We start from the raw sequence: 16054 nt of genomic DNA, 5'->3' as shown, positions 1-16054 counted from the left end.
TAACGCTTCTTAGCCAAAAGTACAGAGTTTTATTTTTGTTGTTGTTATTGTTTTGTTTTGTTTTGCTTTGCTTTGCTTGCATACAAGTGTGGTGTATGTGTATTTGCATGTATGTGTTCAAATGTCTATGGGCACACATGTAGTATAGGGAGTGTGCATATGTGTATATATGTGTAAAGGCCTGAGGCTAATATGCACTTTGCCCTCACTTTCTACTTAATTCACTGGGATAGCGTCTCTTAAATAAGTCCAGAGCTCACTGATATAGGTAGACTACCTAGGCATTTTTTCATGGACCTAAAGATATAGCAAGCAGAATTTGACTTTATTCCCAAATTATGCAAATCCATTCAGAAAAGAGCCTCAGAAAAGAGCATTAATGTGCACTTGGTTTCTGGGGAAGCAATCAGCTCTGTTCAATAAAGTACAAGGCACATCTTTAGAGGGAACTCGATCATAGTTCAAGAGAAAGTATACTCTGGGCATAGGAATGTGTAGGGATGGAACTTGAGCTGTCACCACGACCCAGCCTGATCTGACTTATGAGTGGCAATGCTGGCCATATCCCAATTAAGTCTGCAGCTATTAGAAGTTACAATCTGCTCCACAGCATTCAGCACCAAATTAGAAACTAGTAATGTGAGCAAGGTGGTGACTGTATAAAGTAGTATATTGTAGAAGCAGTTAACTCAAAGACAACAAGGAGAATATTATAATTTCTGGTTACAAAGCTACCCCCTAGACATCAGGCTTAGTGATGAGAGGCAGCCTATTCACTAGGTCCTATGCCCATCTCAAGAAGTCCAAGGTAAAAGGATGTTCAGGAGGCAAAAGTTACCTCGCACAAGGTTGTTTGTTAGCACTGCAGTTCTAAGAAGCAAGAATCACTAGCATTTTACAAGTGGGAAAAATGACCTAACCGTGTCTTAGTTACACATCCTCAATTTTGATTAATGAATCAAGATAATGGCCCACGATCTAATGGAGGAAAGCTGAAACAATGAGATCCTGGTTCAGTGAGAGACAATGTTTGGAAAATGAGGGTAGAAAGAGATAGAGGATGACTACCAATGCCCTTCCAAGGCCTCTGAATGTGCATTTCTTGGCATACATGCCTGTGCACTCACACATATAGCATACCACACACACACAGACATACACATATACAAAGAATATCTGAAGAGAAATAGCCTGGCTAGTTAATGACTTAGGCATTTTTCTACTAAAGTCAGCATCCATAACACAATAGATTTGTCAGATGTGCTGGTTAGGTTTTGTGAACTGAACACAAACCTAAAGACATAGCTCAGAAGAGGGAAACTCAATAGACAAATTGCCTCCACTAGATCGTGGGGCATTGTCTTGATTCATTAATCAAAATTGAGGATGTGGGAGGGCCCAGTTCATTGTGGGTGGTGCTATTGCTGGCCCTGGGCGGTGTTAGAAAACAGGCTGAACAAGCCATAAAGAGAAAACAATTAATCTGCATTCCTCCATGGTCTCTTTTTCAGTTCCAGTTTCCAGGTTCCTGCTTAGCCTTATCTCAATGATGAACCTCAACTTGTAAGGCCAAATAAACCTCCTTCCTCTCAAGTTGCTTTTGGTTACTACCATCTTTATCACATAAATAGAAGACCAGTGGGGGGGGGGGGGGGAAAGTGGGGACAGGCTGAGCTGAGAAGTCAGAAAGCTTAATTGAAGGTCAGGAAACATGGTGACAGAAATATCATGAGAGATCATCAATGAAGAAATCAGGTTCAAGCAGTTAAAAGATAAGACATGGTAGAATTAAAGAAATTGAGGATAAAGTTTGGGTAACAAGGTTGGTAGTACACGGAAAAAGAAAAAAAAAGTAGCAGGATTGTAGAGGTGACAGAGCTGTTGATGCTAAAAGGTAGAGGCATTTCTACTTCCAAACAAGGAAGAATGGAAAGGGGACAGGGCAGCTGTCAGCATAAATCCATGTGCTAGGCAGCTCCTTGTCTACACTGATCCAAGCTCATTCTTGTGACTTGCTTCAGCCAACACAGCACTAGCAAGTGTGACACAAGAGGAGAATGCTGATCACCCCAGAGCTTCTTCTTTCTTGTTTTGTTAAGCTTGGGGGGTGGGGGAGACGCTGATACAGCTCATGCCCATAGATACATTAGGGGGGATGGTTAGTACTGAATATCAACTTGACAGTACCTTGAATTACCAATGAGACAAGACTCTGGAGATACTAACTAGATTAGGTTAGTATCTGGGCATGCCTATGAAGGCTTCTCTTGATTAACTGAAATGTCCCCAGATTATAGGCAGCACCTTCCTTCCAGAGGGGGCATAGCTACAATAAGGAGGTCTGGAGCTTTGACTTTTGCTGATGGCCCTTATGGCCTTCTGGCAAATTCATGTATTCTGTTGCTGCTGCTGCCATCCTCTGCTGACAATGGGCCCCAGTGCCTTCAACATTCCAATATGAATTGAAGACCCATGGTTCTACAGGAATCCTCCAGTCTTTGAGTGCCAGACTGAGATAGATGCAGCATTCAGCCTTGTGAACTAAGAAGTTACCAATTCTTAACATCTCCAGTGCGTAATTGCCATTGCTGGGCTGGGCTAACAAGACCATGGCCATGTAAACCAATCTAAAAGTATCCCTCTCTAATATATAGCCACTCTATTGGTTCTGTTCCTCTATGAAACAATCACAACCACTGAGTCAAATACCCAGATTCCTTTTAATGCAGCTCTCAGAATACCATATGAAGGTCCAACTCACTCTGTTAGAAGAAAAGAGGCTACCAAGACAAAAGTCAAAACAAATGACAGAAGGTGTCAACTAACAGCAGAAGTGAGTAGAGTAATAATAGTATTGGGATATGTGACTGTACCTACCCAGCATGATACAGGTCCAGGGGCATCTCTACATTTATTTATCATGAAGAGAACACGCAATGTAAGCTAATGTATCTTTGAACAATAAGCAAATCCATGCTGATGGAAATGTGCTAATACTTAAGAGACATATGTAGCCAGGTTCTAGATCTTAGAAATTACACATTTCAATAAGAACTAAAATTTTCACAATAAATAAAAGTTCTAGTTGATGGATTAGAAAATACATTTAAAAAAATTTAAGAACAAAATAATAGAGAGAAAACTACTTCAGAAGAATTCTTTTTATCAACATCTGACACCTGAGAATGAGAAGACAATAATCAAAGACAAGCTGAGATTTTTTTTTTCTAGAACTGAAGTGGCTGGCCCTTTTCAATGTGTGTATAAAAATCCAAGTGCAATAAACAAAAAGATTCACACCAAGGCACATCACACCAAGCTGTCCAAACACCAAAGGAAACAAAATTCTTCGAGCACAGAACTGAACGTACCCACATCATAGCCATAGAATACCACTGTTCTTGAGACGTAAACCACAAGCCAGTGCCTTCACCAACCTGAAGGCAAATGGTTTTCATTATTGAACGTTATACCCAGACAAACTAGTAATTAAATGTGAGGGTATAACAAAGACATTTCCAGTTGGCAAGATCTTTAAAAAAATTAACCTTTTGCTGGAAGGCTCTGTGTCTTCCAGCTGCCTTTATAAACTTTGTATCCCCAGAAGCTAGGTGGTGTATTCGCTGCTTCATGCTCTACTTACTTTCTCTTTCAGACATGAAGCTTCATTTGTGCATCCTGGAAGGTCTAGTTTTAAGATACTACTTCTTCTAAGAAAGAGTCTTTATCCTAGCCATCTGAGTAAAACGCTTTCCTTTCCTGCCTCCTGGACCTTTCTACCCATCCAGGTACTTTGTTTCACCTATATGACATCTCTCCTCAAACAACAGAAGCTTTCAGTAGGCAAAAGACTTCCCATTTGTCCTTTGTGGCTCTGGTCTTAAGGTCTTGCCTACATACAAACCGTACCAAGTACAACCCTTTTAATAAACAGGCATATTGAAAAGAGCTGTCAAAACTGAAAACATCACACCCAGATTATTATATCTGTGTTCTCCAATCCCTTCTCCAACCAGTTTTCTCAACATAGCCAACCTACAGGGCAGATGACATCATCTTGACAAGTGCAGAGGGTGAAAAAGAACATTGTTCTTTCAATAAAAAAAAAGTGTGATTCAACAATTTCAGATCTAGATATATACACAAACTGGATATATGTCCTAGTTTGCTCTTTGTTGCTCTGATCAAACATAACTCTGGGAAGAAAGAGTTTGTTTGGCTTACAGGTTAAAGTCAAGGCAGTACCTTGATGCAGAGACTACAAAGGAATACCATTTCCCTGTTTGCTCACAGGTTTGCAGTCAGCAGCCTTCCTATACAGCACAGGACCACCTGCCTAGGGATTTACATCAATCATCAATCCCCAAAGAAAATTCCCTACAGGCACCCACAAGCCAATCTGATGGAGGCCATTGAGATTTCCTCTTCCCAGGTATATCAAGTTGGCAACAAGACAAACTAAGACAACACATAATGAATTAAAGTATTTTTCACCCATGAAAAAACTTAAATACAAATGTTCACAGCAGGATTATTCACAATGCTGAAAAGCATAAGTAATCCAAATGCCTCCTAATTGATACATTTGTCAAATGTGAAATACAGTTGAAAAAGTGTATTTTTGACATCAAAAAAAATGTAGTAATGATAGAAGCCATTGCATGAGCAATAAAAACATTATGTAAGAAAATGCAGGCAGTCACAGAGGACTAGCTATAGCCTGATTCCATAGGCATATATTCAACATCCAGATACCCAGAGAAAAAGTTGATTGATGACTTTCCAGGGTAGTGGAGTTACAAGGGATGATGTAATAATTAATGTACTTGGGATTCCTTATAAAGCAAATAAAAATCTCCTAAAGCTGATTATAGTCGGGATAGTACAACTCTAAATACACTTAAAATCCAATCCGTTTATCTATCTTATTCTTTGGAGAAAGAGTCTTCAAAATGATGTGCAAACAGTGTTTGAACTCTTAGTCTCCCAAGAGCTAGAGTTATAGGCATGAACTATCATGTCTGGTATCATAGGCATTTAATCACATGTCTCTTAATTTTTTTTATTAAAAACCAATTATAAATTTATTTCTTATACTTCTTGAGATCAAAAGGTGAGAAGTCAGGCTGCTTGCAATCACAGTTGGGACTGTGATGCTTATTGTTGTCAGCTTGACAAAATCTAGAACGACCAGGAGATGGGCCCCTGGGTGTATCTGTGGAGTTTGTCTGGATTACAGTAATTATTTATAGTGGGTAAGCCCACCCATGGTGGATGTCACCAATCCCTGGCTGGGATAAAATGTAGAAAGAGAGCTGGACATTAGCATATGATCCACCACTCCTTGTTCTGGATTGGGTGTGATGTGATGAGATGCTTCAAGCTTTTCCTCCTTGGTTTCCCCACCATGATGGTGCACCGTGGATTCTAACGATTCTAAGCCCTTTCTTCCTTAAGTTGCTTTTTTCAGGTTATGTTAGACCAGCAACAGAAAAAGTAACAACCCATAGCAGAGGAACAAAGAGAAAGCAAGAAAACAAGGGGGCCAAACTCTCTTTGATAAGAAACCCACCCCTCAGATAGGAACTTCCTTAGAAGCAACATTAATACTTTCTCAAGGGTAGAATCTTAATAACTTAAACACATTCCTTTAGGCCTGCCTTCCAACATTCGCCCTGTGGATTCAGTTTGGACTCTGGGAACAAATTTGAGCCATTGCACAAATTGAGTTCCAGTGTTAGCCTCCAATAACCAGAACCAGAAATCACCACAGTACCTAAGTACAAAATTACCCTCATTACAGTTTCACAAGAATTTATCCTTCTCTGATTCATCCAAGAAATACTTATTTCTATAGTATATGTCAAACTAATTTTAAATGACAGATTAGATTTCAATATGCAACTTCATAAAGAAGGGATTACCATGAGAACTAATTAAACTCTTATTACTTGTTTTTAGAACAATCCCAACTGCATGAACTTTAGCAATACAGTGTATGCAAAGGATGACAGAACTGGACAAAAATGCATCTGGGACCCAGAAACATCAAGGTAAAATCCAAAGTCATCAATTGACACTAACTTGCCTCAAAAACAAGTCTGCCCTCTGCCTACTTAATACATCCTATTCCAGAGAGCCAAAACAAAGTGATATGGAAAATTCTGGGTTCTAGTGACTGCATCACTGCTCAGTTACATAACCTTTTGTAGGTCATTTAACTCCAGAAGGCAGTGATTCTAATTTCACTATTTGCCAACTCCTTTATTTCACGTAGGTACCATTAAAGCGGGGAGTGAACAGGGTCATTCTTCTTTGTATGGGACCAGGCTCCAAAAGCAGAGGTGCACCAAGTCCAGTACATACATCACACATATGAATTAATGTCATCCATTGGCCAAGAAAAACACCAGTTTGTAACATTCTATTTGAGAGATAATTATAAAATAAAGAGGTACGTAGCTCTAATCCTGCTTTTGCATCTTCTCTTCAAAGATAAGAGAATTAAAAAACAGAATCCACCCAGGCATGAGCTGAAATAAATGCTTAACTTTCACTACTTCTGTTTTTCTTCAGAACAAATTCAATTTTTCACCACAGATTTAGCCACTGGAACAATCAAGTTCTAAGGTTCTGACCCACTTTGACAGACAAGTCGATATAAATAAACCGTTTCCATTAAACATAGGAAAAAGTTTCTCCCATTATTTTGCCTTTGCTTTAAATGGTCTTTCTTGCCGTTTTGTATTTAACCTTGGTTTCATCTAGAGTCTCTTTGGGCAGGGAGACAAGGACTGTGAACCTGCCTCGACTTGTCAGCCATAATTTCATGCACACTAGGGGTGAACGACTTGGACTTTTCTGTAACTAAGGCAGTGAGTCTCTGACTTAACAGGGCACAGCCACAGACAGAAATACCCTGGAAGGACAATTAAAAAATTTGATGGTCAGATCTATAACATATTGGGTTGTAGGAAAAAAAAAAAAAGGCTGACCATGGAAAACAGTTTAAATTTGATGAGTCTAAATTAGCTGCAAGCAGAACCATTTTATTTCTGAAATAAACACTGCTAATTTTTCCTTGACTTTTCTTTAAGTTCAGGTGCAAAAGATACAATGTGGAATTGGGTTCTGAATCACAAATCACATCAGTGACAGTGTACCCTTGTGGTACATTGATGTTACCAGGCAACCACAAAACACATCTGTGACAGTGTACCCTTGTGGTACATTGATGTTACCAGGCAACCACAAAACACATCTGTGACAGTGTACCCTTGTGGTACATTGATGTTACCAGGCAACCACAAAACACATCTGTGACAGTGTACCCTTGTGGTATATTCATGTTACCAAGCATCCATTATTCTCAGTTCTTTAGCTTTGGCTTTAGAGTGTCTTCCAATAGCTAATTTGTGGCAGTGAACAGGTAAGATAATGGCAACCAGGTTCCATTTTGCTTTCCACTTTTCACCGCCAGAAAAGAGAGCCCTCTCTTACAGATGTTCTTAAGGTCTGTCTAGCAATTAAGGCTGTGAGACCCTGAGATCCTGCCAGCTGTTAATGCAGACGTACTGTCTTTTAGAAGTCAAGGTCTCCCAGCAGTAGCTTGGTAACCACGCCACGACAGCAGCTGTTCTAGAGGCCATGAATATTACACAAGGTCTGTCCATGCATTCAAGCCAAGCCGCCATTCCCATAGCAACACACATAGATTTTACTCCTCCTAGAGATTAGGCAACAGGCAGAAACCTTGTGATAATGCCCTGATTTCTCCTAGCAAGATCAATGCCCTACTTATTCTTTTTCCTAGTAGTGATTTTTTTTTTAAAGACAACCAGTAAGCGTTTTGAAATATGTTCACTCAGAGGTTACAAACCAAGACACCCTCACAGATTGTGGGCAACAATCTACGGTTTCAAATGAGCTATTATTCAAATGTCTGCAGAAGATAATAAAATTCCTATCCTAAAGGTAGTGAGCTCTGTCACGGGTTCCTAGCCTGAGTGAAGTCCAGCCTGGGATGTACTCCTTGCAGACTGCAGAACAGGGTTTCATTTGCTCCTCCGTGAGCACACACTCCATCATAGAACAAAAAGAAAAACTTTCCCTAGGGGAGGTCAGCTTAATTAATGAAATCCTTTGTTGCTTTCACTTGCCTAAGTAGCATAAATAAACATAGCAGGAGAGCACTGTAAGCCCCCTATGAGGTAGGTGTACTTTACAGTTGTTTTAGGCTGGGGAAATAAACATTAGCATCTATACTGTTTTGTAAACAGAGATGGTTCACTGGCAAGATGAAGTTAAATATTTTGGTATTACATGCAGTTTTTCCTCTTTGTGTATTTGGAGATCCTTTTGATTGTGTTTAAATTAACCTCCCACCACGGAAATGAGTTGCTTAGATTAGAGAACATTAAAGATTAAAGATTAATATCACATTTCCCCCAATTATGCCCGTGTTAAGCCAGCTGATGGTGTACTCCAGTGGATCAGGCAGGAGATTCAGGGGATCCATCCACAGGCAGGCCCCTCCAGGCACCGTGCCCTTCCTCCCCCAAAAGATGTGGGTTTACCTTTGCTTTTTCCAACTGTGCCTGTGCCTGCCGCTCAGCTTCTCTACGTACTGCCTCCCGGTCCTCTTCCAAAGACACATCTGAATCGGATGGGCGGCTGGTGTAGGAGTCTGCCGAACCCTGCAGAGGAGAATGTATATTGTTAAATAGATCCAGTGAGTGATGGGTGCACTGGAAAAGCCTCACTGGCGTGGCAGTTTGCTTCCTGGAATAGGCTGTAAATTCCTGAAAAGGGGAGAAAACAATCCATTTGGCAGCAACCCACCTAGAAAAAACACCCTTCGCCCTGCACATTCTTCATTAAGGTAAGCTGTGTGGACCAAGACACCATTCCTTCCCCAGGTTCATTTACCAGAAAGTATCCTTTCTGGAAGCCTCTACCAGTTCTTTTATCATTAAACCAACTGTGCGGTGCAGTGCAGAGCTGAAGGACATTGATACATTTCAAGGATAACTCCAACACCAGCCTGAGGGCTGGAACAAGTATTTACACCCACAGAGACCAACAAAACGCATCAAAGGAAGTCTTATGAGTTACAAACTTCAACCCTCTGTAATCTTGCTGCCGTGATACAACTCCCACCATCATCTTAAGGGTGTTTCTCTACATCATTTTCACCTGCTACCTTCTCAAACAATATGGTAAAAGACACTCCAGCCTGCTCCCCTCCCTCGTTCGGGGACATGTTTAAAAATACCTGTACACAGATATGTAGTGAGAGCTGGCTACGGGCGACAACACCTGCTTGAGAGATTTCCTCTGGCAATAAATTACAGCGCAGGAAAGGGAGCTCAGAAAAATGTCTGGAATCTCCCTAGCTCCCTCTCATGCAATCAGGAGCGTATTAACTAAATCAAACCACCTTCTCAGCAGGCACTTGCTGCAACAACGGAAAAGCAAAGAAAACACTGTCTCCCCCGGAACAAAAAGCCCTCTCGCTTACACAGATGTCCGAACTCTTCAGCCTTCCTCCCTTGGCTCTTTTCAGAAGCCTGATCCAGGTGGCCTTCATGAGCCGGGTAGCGCCTTTATCTTCCGCAGCTGCAGCCCAGGGCACAGATCCACGGAGCGCGCGGAGCCCTGGAGAATCCTAGCACCTTTGCTATCCATGCTCTAAGAAGCCCCTCTTCTCAGTCCCCTTCTCCCTCTGGGGCTCTCACTCCCAGCCCCAGCAGACTTCTGTCTGAGGAGAATCTTCTTATTTTCCCATCTCAAGAGGGAACACACACACACACACACACACACACACACACACTCACACAGAATCTAATAATTTCTATTGCTTTCGAAATAAAGACAGGTGCAAGTGCAGAGACTGTCTTCAACTTGTTTAAACTCAATGCATTATATCGCTCTTAAAGATTCTCTTCTCTGCACTGGGTTTGTTAAAAGAAATTAGTTTCAAGAGGACATTTAGCATAATAAAAGTAAACAAGCAAACACCCCCCCCCCCAAACCCCACTATGCCCTGAAATTTCCAAGTATAAAGTTCAAGCTTTATCTTTAGAGATCAGGAGGGGGAGGAGGGGAGGGAGGATGCACTCCGTGCACTGGGCATGCTCCATAAGAAGCTTCTTTGCAGATGCCAGCATCACACTCTTGGTTTTAGTCAGACTGCCATTTTCCATCCAAAGTGTAAACAGCTGGGAGGGTCTCTCAGATTCTATAGTAACAGGCACATGGTGTGCCTGTCAGCTTCTGCTCCAGATGAAGCCCTCTCCCAAAGACTAAATCTACTGTCTTCTCATTGAGAAACCATTTCCCATTCCCTGCCAAAAACAAGGCACGCTATGCCATAAATAACAACTCATATAATCACAATAACCATCGCATATAATATTGCACAGCACAGATCGAAAAGCGCCCATTCGTCTTACCTAGAATTAGTCTGTAGAAACAAGATGCAAGACAGAGCGATATGGCCATTTAATTAGGGCATAGAGTCATCATAGCTTTATAAAGCGATGGACTTAATGGAGCTCAAAATGACTCTGGCAGTGAGAAACCATGACTAAAATAGGTATGTGAATTGTCATAGGAATATATAGAGAGACATTTCAAAGCCTTGTTGATTTCCTAGCATGTTAACATTCACAGAATACAATAATCAAGTCCAAATTCTTCCTGTAGATAAGGGGGCTGGGGCTTAAGAAAGGGCCATATGATTTCCTGGGTGAATGGGGTTATATTTTTAATGTTTCCATAAGAAGAAATACATATTGCCAAGTTTTAGAAAGTAAACAGTTTGAAAACAGACTGCATCTATCAAAGTAGGGTACAGGACTACTTACTTTGTCCAGCCTCATCTAAATTTTGGCTGGCCAAAGTGGCAGGTGTCTCTAATGCCATCACTCAGGAGACAGAGGCAAAAGGATCATGTTTCACTAGACTGGGTTAAGAAATGAGATGCTGACTCAAAATAAACAAATTAATTAATTAAAAAAAATGATAGTAGGAACCTCTTCATCCACTTCACTTCCTTTGGCCACTTAACTAAATACTGATTTCCGGAAGCCAAAAGCTAGAAAATATGTAAGACAGGGACTACATAATAATAGAAACTGGTTGCACCCCAACCCAGTATTGTGACATAAATTAATGGCCTGTTTATAGTGTTATGAAGATAATGTACTGTGTCAGGGGCTTAGAAATTCTTTGCAATAATTTTTGGTTGAAGCAAAATATAAAATGGACAAACAAATCTCCCAACACAGAGGTGATTTCTGATGTTTCAAAGCCTCTCACATCTGTAGCACCAAACTGGGAAATAATCAAGTTCAGTTAGACTCCATGGGGGCCTTGCTCCCTTTGTTACCAGTTTGGGCATTTAAAGTGCTAAAGGTTCAGTTGACACCTCAATGCAGATAGAAAGCCTCTCATTGGTGCAATCGCCATGTCTAGCCAGAACACCAGTCTCGCTGCAAACTTCTTTATCCTCCAACTCTTACATTTTTTTTTTCTGCTCCCTCTTCTTGTCCAGTATTTCTGAGCCATAGAAGTGGTGATACAGATGCGTCCAGATTCCTCAGTTCAGATTCAGGACTTCAAAGTTGCTTATTTTCTATATGTTAATCAGTTTTGAGTTTCTCCATTAATTACAACCAACTGCTAATGAACTCATTGCAAATATGGCTACCTGTGCTAGCACTGTGAAGGACTAGACTCATCACTATTTCCTCGTTCATTCAAGAGGGCTTTGTGAGGGTTATATCCATTAAAGAGTTAGGAGAAGGTAATGGTCACTGGGGGAGGGATATGTCACTTTCATTAGCAATTGATATGTTGCCCATGTTCTAGTAAATAACTCCAGACTCATGCTCAAGGGAGCAACTCTAAACTCAGTGCAACACGCACACACGCACACACACACACACACACACACACACACTTATGGAGGTCAGGCAGCGAGGCAGGGGGAAATGAAGGTATGTGGGAGCTTTGTTGGAGGAAAGGCATCAATGGGCAAGAGGGAATTGGTGAGGTTATAAGGGTGTGTATGAGGGTTGATAACAATCAATCATATATATGCATGAAATTATTCATGAATTAATGATAAAAGCTAATACGATTTGCCATTATAAAAATCTCATTATCATCATTATTATTTTTAAATAGAGATAGTGAGATGGCTCAGTGCTTTGTAACACTGGCTTTTCTTCTAGAGAATCCCAGGTCCATTCCTAGCACAGGCATGACTACTCACAGCTATCTGTACATTGAGTCCCACGGGATTTATTGCCTCCTTTTGGCATCCTTGGGCATCAGCACTCACACGGTACACAGGCAAACAGACATGCAGACCAAATAGCTATATACATTAAATAAATAAATAATTCAAAACTCGAAACAGAGATTCTGTCATTAAGAAGCTCATCACGTCACGAAGAGAATGTTCCCAGGACACAAAATTTTGCTTTCTTCATTCTCTTCTTTTAAAAGAAGTAAAATTGAAAAAGTTCATTGCTAGCGACCAAGTTTAACTTTTACACAGAATAATAATTTTGATGGTGTTTACAGTTTTAAAGAGTTTAGCAGACTCCCAGAAGTCAGGAGGCAGAGGCAAGTGGATCTCTGTGTGTTTGAGGCCAGCCTGGTCTACAACATGAGTTCCAGGACAGCCAGGGCTACATAGCGAAACCCTGCCTTGAAAAACAAAACAAAATAAAATAAAACAGAAGAAAAGAATTCAGCAGTCTTTAGAAATCATTTCACCAATATTTGTTCATGATCTTTTGAATATTTGCAGCAATCCACTAACCTCTATTTTCTAAAATGAGACTGAGCTGCTCTTCTTAGGAGCTCACTCTATGTCTAAGAGTATAAACTCACAAAATAGTTGCTATAAGGGACATATATACCTGTTGTGGAAAGAGAAACATGGCCATGTCCTTGAATTCTCCCATCCCAAGATAGACACTGTTAAATACTAGAAGGTTTAGTGTCCAGAATTCCTGCATTTTTGAAAGACACACTTCTAACGGACTCATCACACTTAACCTTCTTCCTTCTGGGAGCAGCAAATTACAGCAGAGAGAAGGTATCTATGCAGTTAAGCTTTTGCCTTCCCTACCATATGAGCTTTCTGGGTCATCGTGCCTGGAGTCGTCTTGAGATGAAAACATCTGGCAGTCATTTCCATAACTATTGAACAGGTTCATTATAAAATGTCTCCTTGATGAGTTGGTTGCTTGTAGCATCTGTCCTTGCAGACACACTATATGTTCACCTATGCGTATTCTTCTCTAGCTTCACACTCACATTGCCAATTGTACAGATCAAAAATGCAAGTTGAGCCTAACGTCTACCAGTAGGGCATCTCAGGAGCATCTATATTGATTTTCAGAAATCTCATTGTAACTCTGTGTTAATGCTTACAGGAAAACTTCATTAACTCAGAATGATTTAGGGTTGTATCTTCTCTTCAGTTTCTCTTTCTGCTTTTATGTTTGTCACCTATGTGTATAAACAAAACACTCCCGGAGCTCGTGTCTCTAGCTGTATATGTATCAGAAGATGGCCTAGTCAGCCATCAGTGGAAAGAGAGGCCCATTGGTCTTGCAAACTTTATATGCCTAAGTACAGGGGAACGCCAGGGCCAAGAAGTGGGAGGGGGGAGAGAGAGGGGGGAGGGCATGGGGGACTTTTGGGATAGCATTGGAAATGTAAATGAAGAAAATACCTAATATAAATAAATAAATAAATAAATAAATACAAAAGCAAAACACTATCCTTTCCTTGAGTTTTTTGGTGTGTGAAATTTGCTTTTTTGACTGCTTCACAATCCTAACTATCCCCTATATCACCATTCTTGATCATTTTTGTGCTTTCTTCTTTAAAGTCAACATGATAAGAGCTCTAAGCCTGCCTGAGAGGAGCAGCCTGAGTCTCAAGTGGTGCCACCTACAGCTGTAGGAATCTTCCTATGAAATCTAAAGCAATGTTCTTGAGCAAAACCAACTTAACTTCTAGGTTTTCTAGAGGCACCTGGATTCTCCACCTGGAGACTGCAAACCTCCTTCATAAGACTATACCAACTCAATACCAAATTCCACTCAAATTGTTTCCTGGCTTGGACCAAACATGGTACAGGTGTGGCACCCCAGTCCCTCTCTGGTCAGGAGGGAGAAGGATAAGAAGCAATGGGACAGGTGAGGCACCCCAGTCCCTCTCTGGTCAGGAGGGAGATGGCTAAGAAGCAATGGGACAGGTGAGGCACCCCAGTCCCTCTCTGGTCAGGATGGAGATGGATAAGAAGCAATGGCACAGGTGTGGCATCTCAGTCCCTGACTGGTCAGGAAGGAGATGGCTAAGAAGCAATGGAGAAGCTTCGCTTGCACTTCTTGCTTAGCTGTAGCTCGCTGCTAGGAAAGGTAACCCCTTCACTCCTCATATTGTCACTATCTATAGTTTAAAAGTTTGGTTTTCATTTCCAAGAGTGAGTTTGTTTGTACTGTTATGACAGTTTCCTGACTCATGGATTCCTTCACAGACACAACTCTGAGCTATTTACCAATAATGACAGATCTTGGTGCTAAAAATTCAGAATGACAGTAAGGTATTGAGACGAAGCATATTTTCTTACCTACTGCATGCTTTAATGGCAAATGTCATATAATTGATATTTATATTCATATGATGAGCATCTCAAATATGATTGGTTGGTATTTAGCTCAATGTCAAAAAGCAGTAACAGAAGTGGCAGTTACTCTTTCAAGAGTAACCCGGTGTGATAGTTTATGATTATGTAAAAAACCAATATGTTAATTTCAGTTTTATTAAGAGAATATGAAAATTTATAAACATTATAGAACTATAGTACATACTACTGAAAGGCTCAGGTTTTGTTGTTGATAATTAAAGATTCCACAAAACCCCCACCTAGATGCATTTACTGAGCACATAATTTTTTGAAACTGCTGTACTCCCAACCAAATGTAGAAGTTGCAGCTGTGGAATAGACTCAAGTGTCCTGCTGTCGTTATTACACTTGATAGAACTGTGAAGGAGGTTGATGTTTTTTAAAGAAGGGTTAGTAGAAAAATACCTGCCATGGGACAACAGTTTTTTAAAAAGGCTAAGATGAGAGATTCAAAGTGTATTGTGTATAGGTAGGGTGATGCCAACCTTAGATGACACTAAGCCAAAAATCTAAGTGATAAAAGAAACTAATTCAAACAGGGATGAAAAGACAGAAGGGACAGAGTAAGCTCAGACTGAGGACAAGACATTTGGAGTCTTCACTGCTGTGTTAGATTGCTTTCTATTGTGATAAAACACTGACCACAAACAATGTGGAAAAGGAAAGGGTTCCTCTCAGCTCACATGTCTGGGTCACAGCCCATCCCTGAAGGAGGTTAGAGTAGAGAAACATGAGCAGAAACTGAGGTAGAAAACACTGAAGTTTGCTTACAGGGCTACTCCCAGGCTCACATTCGGGTACCTTACTGTTTTAAATAGTCCAGTCCCTCCTTTGTAGGGAAAGAACTGTCTACAGTTAGTTACCTATGTAGGGAAGGGGCTGTCTATGTAGGGAAGGGACTGTCTATAGTGACCTATGTAGGGAAAGTTCTGTTTACACTAGGCTGGGTCCTCAAACACCAATTAGGGATGAAGAAAATATATCACAGACGTTGGTAAGCCAATATGATGAAACGGAATTCCTCGCTTGATGTCTCCTCCATCCAGCTGTGTCAAAGTTGACAACCAAGATCAATCACTACAGTTGCAAAGAAGTCTGTCTAGCTGACATGTTATATTTTCAGTAAAATTTATTTATGTTCTTTTCCTCTGGCTCATGTAGATTCATATTAAATACATGAACTATCTTGAGACTCCTACATACATGTTCTTGTCCTGCTGAACTTACAACTTTCTCATAATTTGAAGAGTGACATTTGTGTTGCTATCAGTATGGCCCCACTATTAGAAACATCATTCCTTCCAAGACCTTAGGGTCCATGGTCTTGGGTTTCTTCCT

The 16054-nt window shown here is 40.7% G+C and overlaps 1 protein-coding gene across 13 annotated transcripts in view; it reads right to left on the bottom strand.

Moving 5' to 3' along the window:
- Nucleotides 1–16054, bottom strand: part of Cacnb2 (calcium channel, voltage-dependent, beta 2 subunit) — a 384951-nt gene that overhangs the window by 105346 nt on the left and 263551 nt on the right. For 10 of the 13 annotated variants that reach the window (XM_006497313.4, XM_006497317.4, XM_006497318.4 and 7 more), the window contains one exon: nt 8577–8696. In XM_006497313.4, coding sequence (XP_006497376.1) covers nt 8577–8696 — 120 coding nt within the window. Of the gene's footprint in view, nt 1–8576; nt 8697–8841; nt 9136–9520; nt 10096–16054 lie in introns of those variants that run through there. The other 3 variants (XM_006497319.4, NM_001309519.1, XM_006497323.2) reach the window with 3 other exon arrangements.

Source organism: Mus musculus, chromosome 2, assembly GCF_000001635.26.
Source record: "Mus musculus strain C57BL/6J chromosome 2, GRCm38.p6 C57BL/6J".
Classification (NCBI taxonomy): domain Eukaryota; kingdom Metazoa; phylum Chordata; class Mammalia; order Rodentia; family Muridae; genus Mus; species Mus musculus.
This window is presented reverse-complemented; position numbering and strand designations above follow the sequence as displayed.